This window comes from Pseudopodoces humilis, chromosome 6 (genome assembly GCF_049639895.1).
Source record: "Pseudopodoces humilis isolate 2021_Gansu_Grassland_sample_001 chromosome 6, ASM4963989v1, whole genome shotgun sequence".
NCBI classification, from domain to species: domain Eukaryota; kingdom Metazoa; phylum Chordata; class Aves; order Passeriformes; family Paridae; genus Pseudopodoces; species Pseudopodoces humilis.
This window is the reverse complement of record NC_142205.1, coordinates 5360476-5375621: the sequence shown is the minus strand read 5'-3', so window position 1 is coordinate 5375621 and position 15146 is coordinate 5360476. Positions and strand designations below refer to the sequence as shown.

Here is a 15146-nt window from a genome sequence, read left to right as displayed (position 1 = left end):
CTCTCTAGTTCCCTTGATAATGGGGAGGATCCTGATTTTTCAGCAGTGTGACACACTTCAGCTGAGGCACACCCAGAGACATGGAGGTATTTGCAGGGTTTAAAGTTTATCAGCATAAACATTGCTGGAAGGTAGTGGGAATACCTGTGCTATTTATTTCCAGAATATAAATTGCATACTGTTAAGACAGAAAAAGTTAGGAGTGAATACCCTCTACAGAGAAGAGAGACCACTTTTGGGGTCTGAGGGGCAAGTGGAAGCAGCACAGAACAGCTGAGCCTGCCACAGGCAACAGGAGCAATTCCTCATTTTAGCAGTGATTATGTCAAAGCAGAAAGATTATAAACCCCACCTGAAAAAGAGAATATAAATATATGGGACGGAGGAAGATGGAGACAGAAATTGTCAGGTAGAGTTCATCAAGCACAAGAAATGCTGCAGCACATAAGATATTGAAAAAGCACAGTCAGGGAGCACAGCAGGGATTGTGTGTCCAAGGAGCTTCAGTGCCTGGGCTGATGACTAAAGCTCTTCCACAGGGATGGAGTGCAGCTTGCCAGAGCAGCCTGGCACAGAGAACATCTCGCTGGCAGCTGCCTCTGGGCCCTGGGGCTGACACAAAGTGGTTAGCAAGCACCTCCAGAGGCTTCTGCTCAGAAACCCTGTCAGTCAGCAGGGTTAGGAAAGAGTTGTTTACAGTCCAGACAATTGTTTGTATACTTTCACACCTGGCTAAATCAAGACAGACAGGAAGAAAATGCTCCTTTCATCCTTCTTCTTCTCATGCTGCTGCCGTAAGCAAGAAGGGGATCAGCGCTATCAGGACAGGCTCCCCCTTGAGAGGCAAAGGAAAACACCAAAACTGCCACTCCTATGGGCATATTTGCCCAATGCCATGTGATTTACTGGCTTTTTTTTACCCATTATTCTTTGTGCAGCTTCTAAATCTCTGTGCTTGGTGGGGCTATCATCTGCCACAGCAGCATCTCCACTGCTGAGCCATGAGGTCTAAAACCCATCAAGTTTCCTTGTATCCTCCTACTTGGCAACACAACACATTGGTCAGAGCTCCTTCCCTCCTTCCCAAGGGATTTACCAATGCATTCCTAGTGGCTACCACGTGTAAAGGAAGCCTCAGACCATTCCTGAGTATTCCAGCCCCTTCCACCTTATTTACCAGTTTAAGGAGCTGTACCTTGGTGTGTGCACAAACAGCTCTACTACTGCTCAAATTTTTTAAGATCAAGTTGCTTTTGGCATGCTAAAGGCTCTGAAATGTACATTTCCTCTTACCCTCCTTCTTGTGGAGGTCAGAAAGCTAAATAAACTCCATCTTCCCTCATTCCTCCCTTTCCAGGTAGCATTGAAAATATAATGCAACCCAAAGGACAACATCCCAGGAATCCCTGCTTGACAATATCTTTGGAATTCCAGTAGATGTTAAATTTTGTCTTTTTTTTTTTTTGTTGTTGTTTTTTTTTGATGGTTTGTGACATGCTGACAAGTGGATTGCTCACAGATGACCTCATTATGAGTGGCTGACACAGCATTTGCAGGACTCTGTCCAGACCACTTCTTCTTGCTGTTATCTCTCTCCTTTGTCATTTCTTTTGAGATTGGTGCTTTGGAAGAGCTGCAGGCCTTTGCTATTATTCTCTACTCCATGAAAACTCAATTACTGGAGTCTGACAGCCTGCCTGGAATCCAGGGGGACAAAGAAGGGCCCAGCAAAAGTAAAACCAGAACCCAGCTGTGCAACTCTCTGGTACCACAGACAGCACCACAGCCCCTCCCACGGCCCAGGAACGGGCAATTAACACTAATTAGGGAAAGAGGCAGCTTCCTTTGGGGTTTTTGGGCTCTTGTTGTGCTATGAATTCAAGGGAAATGGAGGAGAAGGGGGTTTTGGCAGGGCTGGGTGCTGGTGCTGAACCTGTGTGGATTATCAATCCAGGCTGGGGGATGAACAGACCGAGAGCAGCCCTGGCAAAAGGGACTGGGGGTCCTGGTCCACAGCAGGGGGGTTGGAACTGCATGACCTTGAAAGGTCCATCCTGTGATTCTATGAGTCTATGGAAAAGTATATTTTGAAAAGGTTCTGTCAAAAAAAAGGAGCCACCAGAAGCTAGCCATTATTTAAAATGACAAGTTTTTTTAATTTTTTCTGCAATTTAATATATTTATTATGCTTTTAATATATTCATATTAATACAAAATATAATTTATATAAAATGTGTATATAATAAATATAATTTAATTCTATTTGTTGATGTTTGTTTGTCAGCAAATGGAGAAATAAAAGAGCTTGGTACAAGCTTTAAATAAAACTTCTACCCCTTTGTTTCTTATCCCTGATGAGATGCTGCTCTTTGGCCCAGTGGCATTAATGGAGTAAGGAAGGAGATCAGAAAGTGGCTTCAAGAGCTCAGCTTGCAAAGAGGCTGGGGAACCTTTTCTTCAGGTTTGAAAATTGTTCTTTTGATCAGAGATAAAATATTTTGCTCAAATTTCAAGTTTTATTAAAACTTTTTAAAATTAAATGTAAATTAGAAGACAACTTTAAGCATAATAATTTAAAATATTTACATTGAAGTTGTCAAAGCTGATTTTTTCAGAAACACGTGAAAGTTTATGTTGACTAAAGTGATGGAATCAATCTAAATCCACAGAAAACTCTGGTCCACACATTACTTATTTCTCCTGCTTTATAGAAAATATTTTGTTCTTATAAAGGAGAGTATAGGGATGAGGTTGTGTTTGGCTGTGACATAATTCTTCCTCCCCTTTCCTTTCCTGAAAATCCATAATTTAAAGTAGATTTTATTATGTTTGAGGGGCAATCTGCTATTTCTGAAGCAATAAATATGACACAAAATGACCCAAAGGTGCTCTTCTATCGCAGTTTTGATGTTAATGTCAAAGACAAGCCTGAAACCTGAGAGGCCAATTGCCAGCTAGGTGCTGAGTTATTCCAGGGAGAGGACAGTAAATCTGAATTTCTTTACTTTCCACCAACCCTGAACAAGAGATTTCCTCTCCACACCCATTAAAAAAATCCTCCAGTGTAATTTTTGGTGGTGGGTGAATCCAGAGTTCAAAACCTTTGTAACAATCTTTGGAAAACAAAAGGAGCAGGAGGCAGATGTGCTGATGGCAGCGATTCAGTGCGGAGTTGATGCCTTTGAGAGTGATTTGGGGTTGTTTCAGGACAGGAGCTATGGCCAGGGTTACAAACGCCAATCTTTGTGCTTGACATTTACCCCAGCGCCCAAAGAAGCAGATTTTTACCCCTTTTCTTGCCGAGTTTGCTGTCTGCCGGCTGAGTGGCTCCCCGAGGAGCCTGAGAGGTGCCAGTCCCTCCCTGAGCCCGGAGCTGCAGCTGGGAAGAGGAAGAGGAGGATGAGGAGGACTGGTCCTTTCCAGGCAGCCAATTCAGCCAGGGTCTGCCACGGGTGTGCCTCAAGAGCCCGCTGCCCGATTCCCAAAATCCAGCACCCCATCCCTCCCAGCACACCCAGCCTCGGGGACAAGGGCAGGTGACATCTCGCCAACCTCGTGCCACAGGTTCCTCTTCCAGCCCGGGATTCTTGCGAATTTTCGGTTTAGTTTATGAACAAAACACCCTGTTTGGCAACAGGGGAGCCAAGCCCGCGGAACGCCTCTTATTTTTTATTGCTGTTTTCATGCACCAGGTCGCCGTGTCCCTGTAGCTGCCGAGGGGAGCGGGAAGGGCTGGTTTGAAAGCAGGAAAAAAGAGAGCATCGTTTCCACGGGGAGCTCTGTTTCCCGGGGGGAAGGAAGGTTTCCCGGCTGGAGCGGGGAGGTACGGGCGCTGCGGGGCGGAGGAGAGAGGGGGCGGCTCCTCCGCCTGCCTCGGTAAGTGCTGCCGGCGGAATCCCCATCCCCATCCTCATCCCCATCCTCGGGCAGATCCTGACCCCCCTTCCCCCGGCCCAGCTCCCCCCGGGCCCGGCTGCCGCTGCCGCTCCCCTCTATTGCAGTCCTGAAGCCTCTGCCCGAAGGACACCCCCTTAAACACTGTCTCCCCTTCGGGAAGGGTTCCCTCCTCTTCCTCCCCACCTCCAGGACAGATCCCCCCCGCGGCAGGACCCGCAGCCCTCTCCGGGCTGATCCCCGCTGCCCCGGGCTGATGCGGGTGTGCTCCTCAGCATCCTCGGCCTCCTGGGGCTGGGGGTTTTGCTGTCCTGGGGCTCGGCGCTTTTGCCCCCAGAGCTTTGGGGGGTCTGACCCCAGCAAGGCTGGATTCGGCACCCCGGGGCTGTGGGTTTGCACCCCGGGGGTAATGTCTTTGTACTCAAGGGGTTGAGGGTTTTGCCTCCCAGGGTTTGGTGCTTTTTGCTCCTCAGGGGTTGGGCTTTTTGCACTCCAGCGCTTGGGGGTTTTGCTGCCCAGAGAGTGAGGATTTTGCACCCCAGAGTTTGGGGTTTTTGCACTACAGGGATTGGGGGTTTTGCTGCCCAGAGGGTGAAGGTTTTGCCTCCCCGGTGTTTGAGGGTTTTGCTGCCCAGAGGGTGAGGGTTTTGCCTGCCGGGGGTTCGGATTTGGCACCCCGGCTCGGTTCCTAAGGCAGTGAGCAGCCCGGCGTTTGCGGGTTGAAGTTGCCCGTGAGTTTCGGGGCTGCGATGCGGCTCCGCTCTCTCCTCTCTCCCCGGAGCAGGCAGCGGCTGCCCCGCACTCTGTGGCTGCCGGAGGCGATCCCAAACCCCTGTGCCGGCTGTGGGTGAGGATTCCGAGCCCTGCTTCGGGACAGAGATCATCAGCTGGAGGCTGGGAGCAGCTCCGAGGGGAGGGATCCGGGATCCCGGCGAGCCCAGCCCCGGGTGCCCTGCAGCGGGGAGAGCCCCGCTGAGCTCCGGGCTCAGGGACAGCGCCGAGCTGCTTCAGCCGTGTGCCCAAGGTAAGGATATCGTGTTTTGCTGTGTTCCCAGCCCCAGGGCTCTCAGAGAGGCTGTAGAAGCCGTTCTATGCAGGTTTGGGGGTGGAAAGAGAAATGCTGTCCTTCCAAGGGGAAAGTTGGGTAGCAGGAAAGTCAGCGCAAGGCTGCCCGGCCTCCTCGGGTCCGTGTTGTTCTGCTGGAAGCATCCCCAGGCATTCTCCCCCTCCTTTATCGCCACCCACAGCCTTGCACAGTTCAACAAATGGCTTTCGGTGCTCAGCAATCACCGAGCTGCTGCAGTTTTCCCGTGGGGAGGAGGAGGGAAAGGTGTGCGAGGTCCTGGGGCTGTTCCCTGCTGCCAGGTGCTGGATTGTACCTGATTCGGCAGAGCCTGGCAGCAGATGTATTCCCACTAATATATTTCCAGTTTTCATCATTCCTCGAAGATTTTAAAGTGCAATCAGCCTTGAGATTGCAGGGCTTTTTTTCCCCCCTCCCTTGTCATCAAAATATGCCTTTTACCGATGAAATTAACCTTTGGCTTGAGATTTGTCTGCTGAATAAATCAGCTCAAACTTTCTGGATATTTAAAGGGAAGCAGAAATGGTGGAGTTGCTTTGCTCAGGCAGCCTCAGAGCAGAATCCAACCCATCATTTTTTTGCAGGGAAGCAAAACTATAATGCCCAAATAAGAACAATGCAAACCCTAAGGCATCCGAGGTCCCCAGGAAACCTGGGAAGATCCCACCTTATGGTACAACTGGGCATTTATCCCTTTGATTTTACAGGAAAGACTGGAAGAGTGATGATGTAGAAAGACTCTGGGCTATCTCAGCAGTGTAACCACAGGGCTGTTCAGCTCATAGGAGTATTTAAAACTCCAATATTTTAAGCTGAGGAAGTGCATCCTAGGGAAAGATAGCATATCCTGCTTTGTCACAGTAATTTCCACCGAGAGGTTAAGATGGTATAATCCCCTGCTTTCCTGTACAATTCTCCAGGTGGTTGGAGAGCAGCACTTCTTAGTTGAATTACTGAATTTAGCACATTTTGGATATGGGTTTGCTTCTCAGTCAGAGGCAAAAGGATGCAGACATCCACCCTGGGCTGTGACAGGGACTGTGGATGAGCTTCCAGGGACTCTACCTGGGGATTCTTAAAAGGGATCAGGAGCAGCAGGATCCAGTTGTCTGCACCCTGAATTAGGGTTCAACCTGAAGTTTCAAGAATCCATCATCCCTTATTTTTATTGTTGGAGTAATGGATGTCAAATAAAGACAGCCTTATTTCCAGGCCCTCAACCTTTGTGTTGATAAAAAGAAAAAAACATGACAAAAGAGTGTTTCTCTAATATTTTGTGAGTGTGGGCACATCTGCTGTTTTTGTGTGCTGTCATACTCCTGGATTTATCCTGAATTAAGGAGCCTGCTGTGAGTTTTTCACTTGAGAAGACCTTTTAACCCAGGCTGGTGGCTGAGATGGTACTTGAGGAGCACAGAAATCTTGCAAAGAGGAATTCTAATAACCATGTCCTAATTCTCCTCAAAGTTTGAGAGTGGTGTGTGTTCACAGAGCAGTGTGAGTAATGATCTGTTTTAATTAGAGTCTTTCTAACGCTGATACAAACTTAATGACTGTGTGGGAACAGTCATTCTTTGCAGGCAGGTGCGACTTCAAAATCTTCTTGTCTCAGTGTCATGTCTAAAAAAACCCAAATAATTAATCCAGGATTCTTATCTATCATTCTCATCTACCCATGAACAAAAAATTTGGCAGTGATTTTTTAAAACCTGAAGACCAGATGATTTAGACTTTAAAATTTTACATAGATTTTTTTTTAGGAAAAAACCTGATTTTTTGCTGTTCATGCCTTAGAAGCCTATCCTAATGCAGTGTGGTCTCCTGGGAGAACCCAAGTGTTCAAACTGGTCCATGTGGTTTTCCCAGCCGGCTGTCCCTGAGCTGTCTGTGTGGAACACACAGCGAGGAGAACGGCCTGAACGATTCTTCCTGCCAGGAAACGTGGCTGCACTGAAATCCAGCTGTTCCACAGGAGCTCATCCAGTCTGATGACACCCTCAGTGGAGCTGTTAGAAAGAATGGCACAGATTATCCTCTTTCCTGTCAATTATGGGAGAGCTGGAGACTGGATTTTTTATTTTATTGTTATGGGGTGTTTGTTGCTTGGATGTGGAGTGTTGTCCAAGGAACATTTTCATTAGGCCTGAGGTACTTAAAACACCCTGCAGACTTTTAGCAGTGCTAACCCAGGGGGCTGCCTGAGATGATGTCCAAAAAACCTGCTTATTTTCAGTGCTGGAGGAGCAGGAGAGCTTCAGGTTTCAGCCAGTGATTCCCAGCTCCAGTGAGGAAGAGCTTTCCTTCTTTATTTATTTTTTCTAAACAGTTTGAGCCTTTTAATTTTGTTTTTCGTTTTTTATTTTTAACTTGAAAGTAAGGAAACCACTAAATCCAGCAAATAAATGGAAGTCAGGGGACGGAGCTGAGGATTTTGGAGGATGAGTAGGTGCATGAACAGATGATTACATCCAAGGACAAGGTCACTATTGCTTTCAGGAAATGCAGCCCAGCTTCACAGTTGTATAGGAATGCTTGGAAGAAGTCAGCAGGTGGAAAAGAGACACCTGGGTGGCTTGGAATTCTGAGAGGTTTTCAATATAGACCCTCATGGTGGGGGCTTTTAAGGAAATTTAATAGTCCTGAGTTAAGAAGGAAGTTCCCTGTGTGAAAAAATACTTGTCTGAAAGGTGACATGCAGGAGGGGTAAGTGCAGGGTGAGTTACAGAGAGGTCAGTGATGCTCTGTCTTTACAGGGATAGGGGTTGGGGTATGTGGGGCTCTAGAAATCTTCAGCTGGGAAAATTGTGACTCATGAAGTGGTGATATTTACAGGCAAAAGAAAACTTAACCAGGGCATGAAGGATAATGTCTGACTTAATGAAGTGAAAAAAAGATTTTATGAGACTCACTGAGCATTACAGTGGAAGAAGGAATTCATCTGTGAGGTGATGGAGTTTCAAAAAGATGGAGAGAACTTAATTTCCTAATTTAATGCTATTTTCCCATCTAAAGCAGTGGACTCTGAGCTCTTGTTGCTGCCCAGGAACAAGACCTTTGGATGGCCACAGCCCAGTGGAAAGGTCAGCTCAGTGCCACTCAAATCAGCAAATCTTGTAAGGGATGGTGGTGAAAGGGGAGCAGGACAGAAGAGAGATCATGCCCTTAGGTAAATCCACAGAGCATTTATCTCTTGGGAATTGTTTGGGGTTTTGGTCCTTCTCAGAGGCTCAGAAGAGCAGGAGGGATGGGCAGGAATCCTCTGTTGCTTCCCTATGAGGAATGAGCAAGTTGTCAGATGAGGAGGGAGCTGGGGCTGTGGCAGAGGCTGGAGAGCCCAGCAGTGCCAGAGGGGCTGGATGGGGATGGGTTGTGTGGTGCCTCTTCCAGTGCAAGGACCAGAGGCACTGAATGAAGCTGGCTGCTGACAGGCTCACAACAAGCTGAGAACAAGCTTGTTGTTTTTCAGAACAAGCAAAAAGAGGTGTTTCTTTGCAGGGTACAGAGCTGAGCCGTGGAAGTTGTCGCTATAGGAGGTCATGGATGCTAAAAGTTTGCTGGGCCAGAGGGGAAGCAGGACAATTTCATGATTCAGAAACCATTGAAACCATCTTAAGAGGTAATTCTGGATCATAGGCTGCAGGAAGGACAAGGAGATGTCAAGAACATTTTTCTGCCTTGTTCTTACACTCCTCCTAAGGCAAAGTTTGGCCCCTGTGAGATGAGGCAAGTTGGGCCACAGGGATGTTATCCAGGCCCACCTCACACTGCACTCAGTAGGATGCCCTGGAGGTGTGGGATTGACCTGAGGGTACTGTGGAAGCAGATCCCAGTCACAGGAGAAGTGATGATATTTAAATACAACCACTGGGAAATATTTCTACAATTCTCTTTTCCCCACAAGTTTTGTCTTTGTGTTCCCTCAGCTATGCCAGTGAGCTTTGAAGTGCTGGAGTTTTTGCAGGGCATCATTCCCACCTTCCCACCTGCCTGTGACACCTCTTGGTCAGAGTCTGGGAACTGAGCTGTGGACACAAACGTGGATTTCCTCAATGAAAAAATCCTCAGTTGAGGAGTTAACATCACCTCCCATCTGGGCACAGAGGGAACATGAATCTGTTCAGACTGCACCTGAGACACCTCAGTTTGATGATCTCCCAATCCAAATCATTCTGTTATCCCATGATTCTGCTCCCTGTGTAGCTGCTGGCAGCCCTGCTAGGCCATTCAGACTGGAGGTGGAGCTGCCCACTGTGGTGGTAAAAAACCTCTAAACTTCAGAGCCTGAAAAAGCACCAGGACAGCCCAGGGTATAGCACAGACTGTACATGGGGTTATGGAAGCAGCCAGCCTGGACAGGCAGCCCCAGCTGGTCTGGGGGTGGCCAAGATGATAATGAGACTATAGAACCACAGAATGGTTTGGGTTGGAAGGGACCTTAAAGATCATCTAGCTCCAGCCCCCAGATTACATGGACTTGGCATGCTGTTCAGTGGGATTTAGCCCAGCAGCTTTAGGTTTTTATTTCAGTTGTTTTCTTTTCCTCTCTCTGCTCTCAGTACATTTCTATTTTTTTTTCTGATCTCATGCTTCATCTGATGGTGCATTTTCATTCACAGGAGGGCTTTTAATTGCCGTGAGGGACCTCAGACAATGCTGTACGTTTATCCTCACCCTCAGGATTTCAGACACCTCTAATGGGCTGCTAACCACGGGACAGTGATGGCACAGGCACAGCAGGGTGTGTGGATTTTTCCTGGAGCAAATTAAGCATAAATATTATTTCCTTCCTCCCTTTCACACATGTACCAATCGTCATTAAAGTCATTCTGGTTCTCCCCTTTTGTCTCGTTCAGATTTTAACAGCGGGAATATGCTGATGGACAGGAATGAAACCTGGCTCTCTAATTTCTCCTCTGCTGCCTCCTCCTTTGCAAAGGGAGGGGTCGGGCTCCAGGAGGTGCTCACTGGGCTGGTCCTCACCCTCATCGACGTGGTGACACTCCTGGGAAACACCGTGGTGTTCCTCTGCCCGGTGGTGGAGAAGCGGCTGCGCACCGTCACCTACATGTTCATCATGTCCTTGGCCATGGCAGACTTCCTTGTGGCCTGTCTGGTGATGCCTTTCAGGTGAGGAACATCCCTGAGGGGGTAGCAGAGGAGGACAAATGTCCTTTCTCCATCCTCTCTGGGAGCAGGGCTGGGATTCACCTGCTGGGCTCAGGGCTGGGCTCTCCGAAGGGCTGAGCTGTGGCGTGGTGGCTGAATGTGCTTCCCTGCCTCTGCTCTGTGTTATGGATCCCTTTGTGATGCCTGGAGACAAATTCCCAAGGGTATTTTTGCTGTTGGCCACACAGGGACCCTGGCTGCTGATCTAAACTCGATTTCCAGCTTTGCACGTGGAGCTCCAGTTGTTGAGCCCCCTCTCCCAGGAGTAGCTCAGCATATGGAATGTAAGGAATTTCTTCAGTATAAGCAGAGGAATTTAGGCTTCCCCTGTACCTCATGGAGGAAGAGCCACTTGAGAGGTGTCCCTGCATGAGGTTTATATTTATGGAAGCTTCAGTCCTGGCTAAAACAGAAACTAAAACAAAACCAGAAAGCAGCTGACTTGTGATCCTGGCTGCCTTGTCCTGCAAAGCAGCCATGAGTTTGTGCAAATCAGGGAACTGCTCCCTGTTTAGAGTTCATGGGGCAGTATGAGGAAGCTGAACTCTTTTCATGCTCTTTGCTTCAGTTCTCATGAGGCTGCCTATTCCTTTGAATTTGGCACTGAAAAATATTGTCCCGACAAGCAATTACAAACTGAGTTAAAAGTTCATGGTATCAAATGAAAAAAAAAAAGCAGTTAATGCTTAAAAATATTTTTAAAAAATATTACTGCTAACTTAAATTCCATGCTCAATGAATTTTAAGTTCAGGTTCTGAAATTATCATAGAACCATAGCTTGGGTTGGCAGGGACCTTTAGGGATCATCAAGTGCAACCCCTGTCCTGAGCAGGGACATGGGCAGCCCAGGCTGTTCAGAGGTCCATCCAACCTGGCTCTGAACACTTCCAGGGATGGACAGCCACAGCATCTCTGGGCATTCTCACTATAAAAAAATTCTTCCTCCTATCTATTTTGAATCTACTTTTAGTGATGTTTTACTTAAACAACAAAAATTGCAAAGGGGAGCAAAGCTCAGGGCATGGTTGGTGCTTTCTGTCCCTCCTGAATGTCCTGGTGCTGCCTGGTGGGAGGACCTGCCAGCTCCTGGTGGCCACGTGGTGAGGAATGGACCCTGCTGGCTCCAGCAGCGTTCTCCAGCCCTGCCAACACAGTGGCTGCTGTTTCACACTTTCCCACTGTTTTGGCTTCACATCTGTGCTGCCCTTTTGGATTTCAGTTTGCTCCTCAGTCAGCAGGTTATTACGTGCCAAAGGGAAGGAAAAGAAATTATCTTAGGAGGCAGTTTGGCTCAGGAAAATGTGACAGAGGGAAAAACAAATGTCACTTTGTGTCTTAATTTCATAAGAGTAAGACTTTTGTTCTGCTCCTGGCTTGGCTGGTTTGCAGCAGTGGTTTTTTGTTTGAGTACTGCAGCCAGCCTGTCATTTCCAGGCTGAATATTTCCAGCCATTCTTTACCTCTGCAAGCAAAAGAGCAAGGCAGGGGTGACTTCACTCTGTGGTTTTTTTGGCTTTTACTGCTCCTTGCTATCCAACATAATTTCCAAGCTGCAGAGACTTTTTACCTCAGAGAAGAGGGGTCAGGTGTCCATTACTCCACGCTGTGAGAACATCTGCAGGTCAGGTGCATCCTACCAGATGTGTGCAGGTGAGAACTGGGCACCTGCTCACCTGGGATCTGTGTGCAAGGGTGTCCCCACAGCAGCACATCTCCTTCTGGGAGCCCAGGGCACACCACAGCCTCTGCAGCATCTCTAGGGATAAGGAGGGCTCTGAGGAATGGCAGAATGGCACCCAAGTCCAGAACTGACCCTGTGCTCCAACTCTAATGCCTCACTTCCCCTCTGTAAAGGATCCATGAAACCTTTCCATGTGTGTGCTGTGGGGTCCTGCATGCTGCCCACGGTGTGAGGACAGGCTCTGCTGTAGTTTGCTTGGATTTTTGCATGGAGTCCCACAGAACAAAGAGCTGCTGAAGGCTGGGACCCTTCATCATGCTGATGAGATGTAGATCAGGCCTTGTTTCTGACATCAGGTTGAATCTTTCTCCCTTGCTGGACACCTGAGCCCTGCAGCTCAGCAGCCCTGATCTCACTGTATTTAACCAGCAAGCTGGGAAGTTACAGCAAAATTAAAGCCTTGCAGGACTAGGGAGTCACTCATCAAATTCACTCACAGTGGTGATTTCAGCATCCCAGGAGTTGCAAAAAGCCGGAGAAAGGAAGGAGAAGCAAATGGCATTTCACTGAATGCTATAGAAACATGCATCAGCCTTCCTACAGCTGCCATATGCTCCTTCCTTCGCTGCTCACTTCACACAGGCCCTTCTTGACTTTGTTAGAAATATTTCTGGTACTATGTCTGTTTTTTGCTGGTGTGTTTACCTTGCTGAGGCATTTATGAGCCACATAATATACAAGCTGCATGGGCTTCCTCCTAGCATGTTTTGTATTTTTTTTAACCAAGAGTGGAAATCCTTTCTGGTTTTGAAGCATTTCATCAGATGTGAAGTGAGTTTCTTGGAGGTGTCCCATGCCCTAGGAACTGAGGAGAAATATTAAAAGACTGCTGTGTCAGGCACTGGGAAAATGCTGTGATAAACAAAGCTGTGCAGATGTAAATTTGGGGAGCTTTGTGGGGCAAACCAACCTCTCTCAAGGCACTTAGGCTGCAAGAAGCATAGGTTTGCTCTTGTTCAGTCATGCTCCAGCTGTGGGGTGCTCCTTTCTTGGGTTGTGCTTTGAGGATGAATCCCTGCTGTCTGAGCTGTGTGCCCATCTTTAGGACCTGTGTGATAAAATACAGCATTACCTCAGCACAGTCATAAAGAAATAGTCCCAGAATGGTTTGGGTTGGAATGAACCCTAAAGATCCTCTTGTTCCAGCCCTGGGCAGGAACACCTTCCACTAGATGAGGTTGCTCAAAGCCTCAGCCAGCCTGGCCTTACACACCCCCAGGGGGGGCACAAACAGCCCTTCCAGCTCTGATTTCCAGCTGTTTTCTCTCACAGCATCATTTACGAGGTGACGGGGATGTGGCTGTTTGGGAAGGTGTTCTGCAAGGTCTGGATCTCCTTCGATGTCATGTTCTGCACGGCATCCATCGTCACGCTGTGCTTCATCAGCCTGGACAGGTACTGCTCCGTGGTCACCCCCTACCACTACTCCAGAAGGATGTCCCGTGGCAGGTGAGTGCATTTGCTCCTCACTTTGGGTCCCTCCAGGTGAGCTGTTAACAGGTAGCAGAAGCAGAGTGATGTGGCAAAAGGAGCTTTCACCATTTACAACTGCAGAAAATGCTTAATGAGGTGCAGGAGAAGACAAGGATGTGGCCGAGGGGATTTTATGGTGCTCCCGGGACAGTATTTTTTGAGCTAAGGAAGGTTTGCAAAATGGGGTAGAAACCAGTGATATGGTTTGAGTTGAACCTACATGTTTTCCCCGTGCAGTCATTTCATAGAATCACAGAAAGGCTTGGGTTGGAAGGGACCTTAAAGATTATCTTGTTCCATCCCCCTGCTGTGAGCAGGGACACCTTCCACTAGACGAGGCTGCTCAAGCCTTGGCCTTGAAACATCTTCAGAGATGGAGAGGAACTTTGAAGAACTTCTAAAGACTAGGTGGAAGGAGACCCAGAAGGATGCATGTAGCAGTAGTCTTCCCTCTCTAAAACTCACCATCTTTTCTGAAGTGATATTCAGGGAAAACAGGGAGTTTCTGAGCTCCCATGAAGGTTTCATGTGAAAGGCTGAAATGAGGACTGCAGGGTGGGGAAAGTCATCTGGTGGTGGGCAGAAAGGACACTGCAGCAGTGGGGTGCTTTACAGGGTGGGTTCAGGCTCCTCTAGGTACGTTTTTTCCCCTGTCACTCCTGCTGTATGTTATTTGTGTATCACAGGCAAAGAGAGGAGGGGGCTGTGTGGCCTCCCTTGCAGATTCTGTCATCTGGTGTCCATCAGCTCCATCCCCATCAGGCCCCAGAGGGTGAGATAATGGGCAGATACTAAAGCTGAAAGCAAAAAAATTTACAAGCTGTTGTTTCAAAATACTAACAAACATCTGTAAAACCTTCCCTCATCTTTTCTCAGCCAGCTCAGAGCACTCAAGCTGACCCCAATTCTGTCAATTACAGGCCAATTACCCAATTGTTAGAGATACATACATCTGGACTTGGTATACTCCAGCCTTTTCCCTTCTCCACGCCCTGCTGGACTGCTCAGCAGCGATATCCCTCACAGGTTACCATGGGGATTGAATCGTACTGGGTGTTCTCAACTCAAAATTACTCAGACCCTCTCTCCCCTCCGCATCTCTTTCCTTTTGCAGATGCATCGTGATGACCTGCATGGTCTGGGTATATTCATCCCTCATTTCCTTCCTTCCCGTCATGCAAGGCTGGAATGAGATCCCCGGCGTGGACTTTGATGCGGGCAGAGAATGCATCTTCGTCACCAACTGGATTTTTGCCATCGTGGCTTCCGCCCTGGCGTTTTTCCTTCCCTTCGTGGTCATGTGCAGCATGTATTTCTTCATCTACCGAGCCTCCCGCCTCAAGGCCACCCGCATCATGTCCCAGACGCTGGAGATCCACTACCACCCCAACAGCAAGCGGCAGAACCACCTGCAGCTGGAGAACAAGGCCACGAGGACCATCAGCATCATCATCTCCGTGTTTGTGCTGTGCTGGCTGCCCTACTTCGTGCTGAACGTTTGGCTGGCGGCCAGAGGCACCGACTCCACCAGCACGGTGCTGCTCGGCACCTTCAAGATCATCACGTGGCTGGGGTACTGCAACTCCACCATCAACCCCCTGCTCTACGCCTTCCTCAACAGGGACTTCCAGCACGCCCTCAAGAAGCTGCTCATTTGCAGGCGCAGGTCTCAGGTGGATGTTGGGGAAGACATGGTTTCCATAGCCACGTTTGCCAGGACTGCTCCAGACCTGGAACACAGCGTGACGGTGCCCAACGGTGCCCCGAAGGGCAAACCCAAGTCCTAG

General features: G+C 48.4%; 1 protein-coding gene across 1 annotated transcript; it reads left to right on the top strand.

The window, feature by feature from the left end:
* The first annotated feature begins 8064 nt into the window (after nt 1-8064).
* Nucleotides 8065-15146, top strand: LOC102099071 (histamine H2 receptor-like). The gene is made up of 6 exons (XM_014258873.2): nt 8065-8144; nt 8474-8594; nt 9595-9716; nt 9832-10105; nt 13159-13335; nt 14474-15146. Exons 3-6 carry the CDS (start codon nt 9698-9700, stop codon nt 15144-15146), a joined length of 1143 nt encoding a protein of 380 aa, XP_014114348.2. The 5' UTR covers nt 8065-8144; nt 8474-8594; nt 9595-9697.

Bases quoted from the DNA above. Each gene is read 5' to 3' on its own strand.
- LOC102099071 (XM_014258873.2), top strand. The intron at 10,106-13,158 runs GTGAGGAACATC...TTTCTCTCACAG, and splicing joins TGTCTGGTGATGCCTTTCAG to CATCATTTACGAGGTGACGG. The intron at 13,336-14,473 runs GTGAGTGCATTT...TTCCTTTTGCAG, and splicing joins AGAAGGATGTCCCGTGGCAG to ATGCATCGTGATGACCTGCA.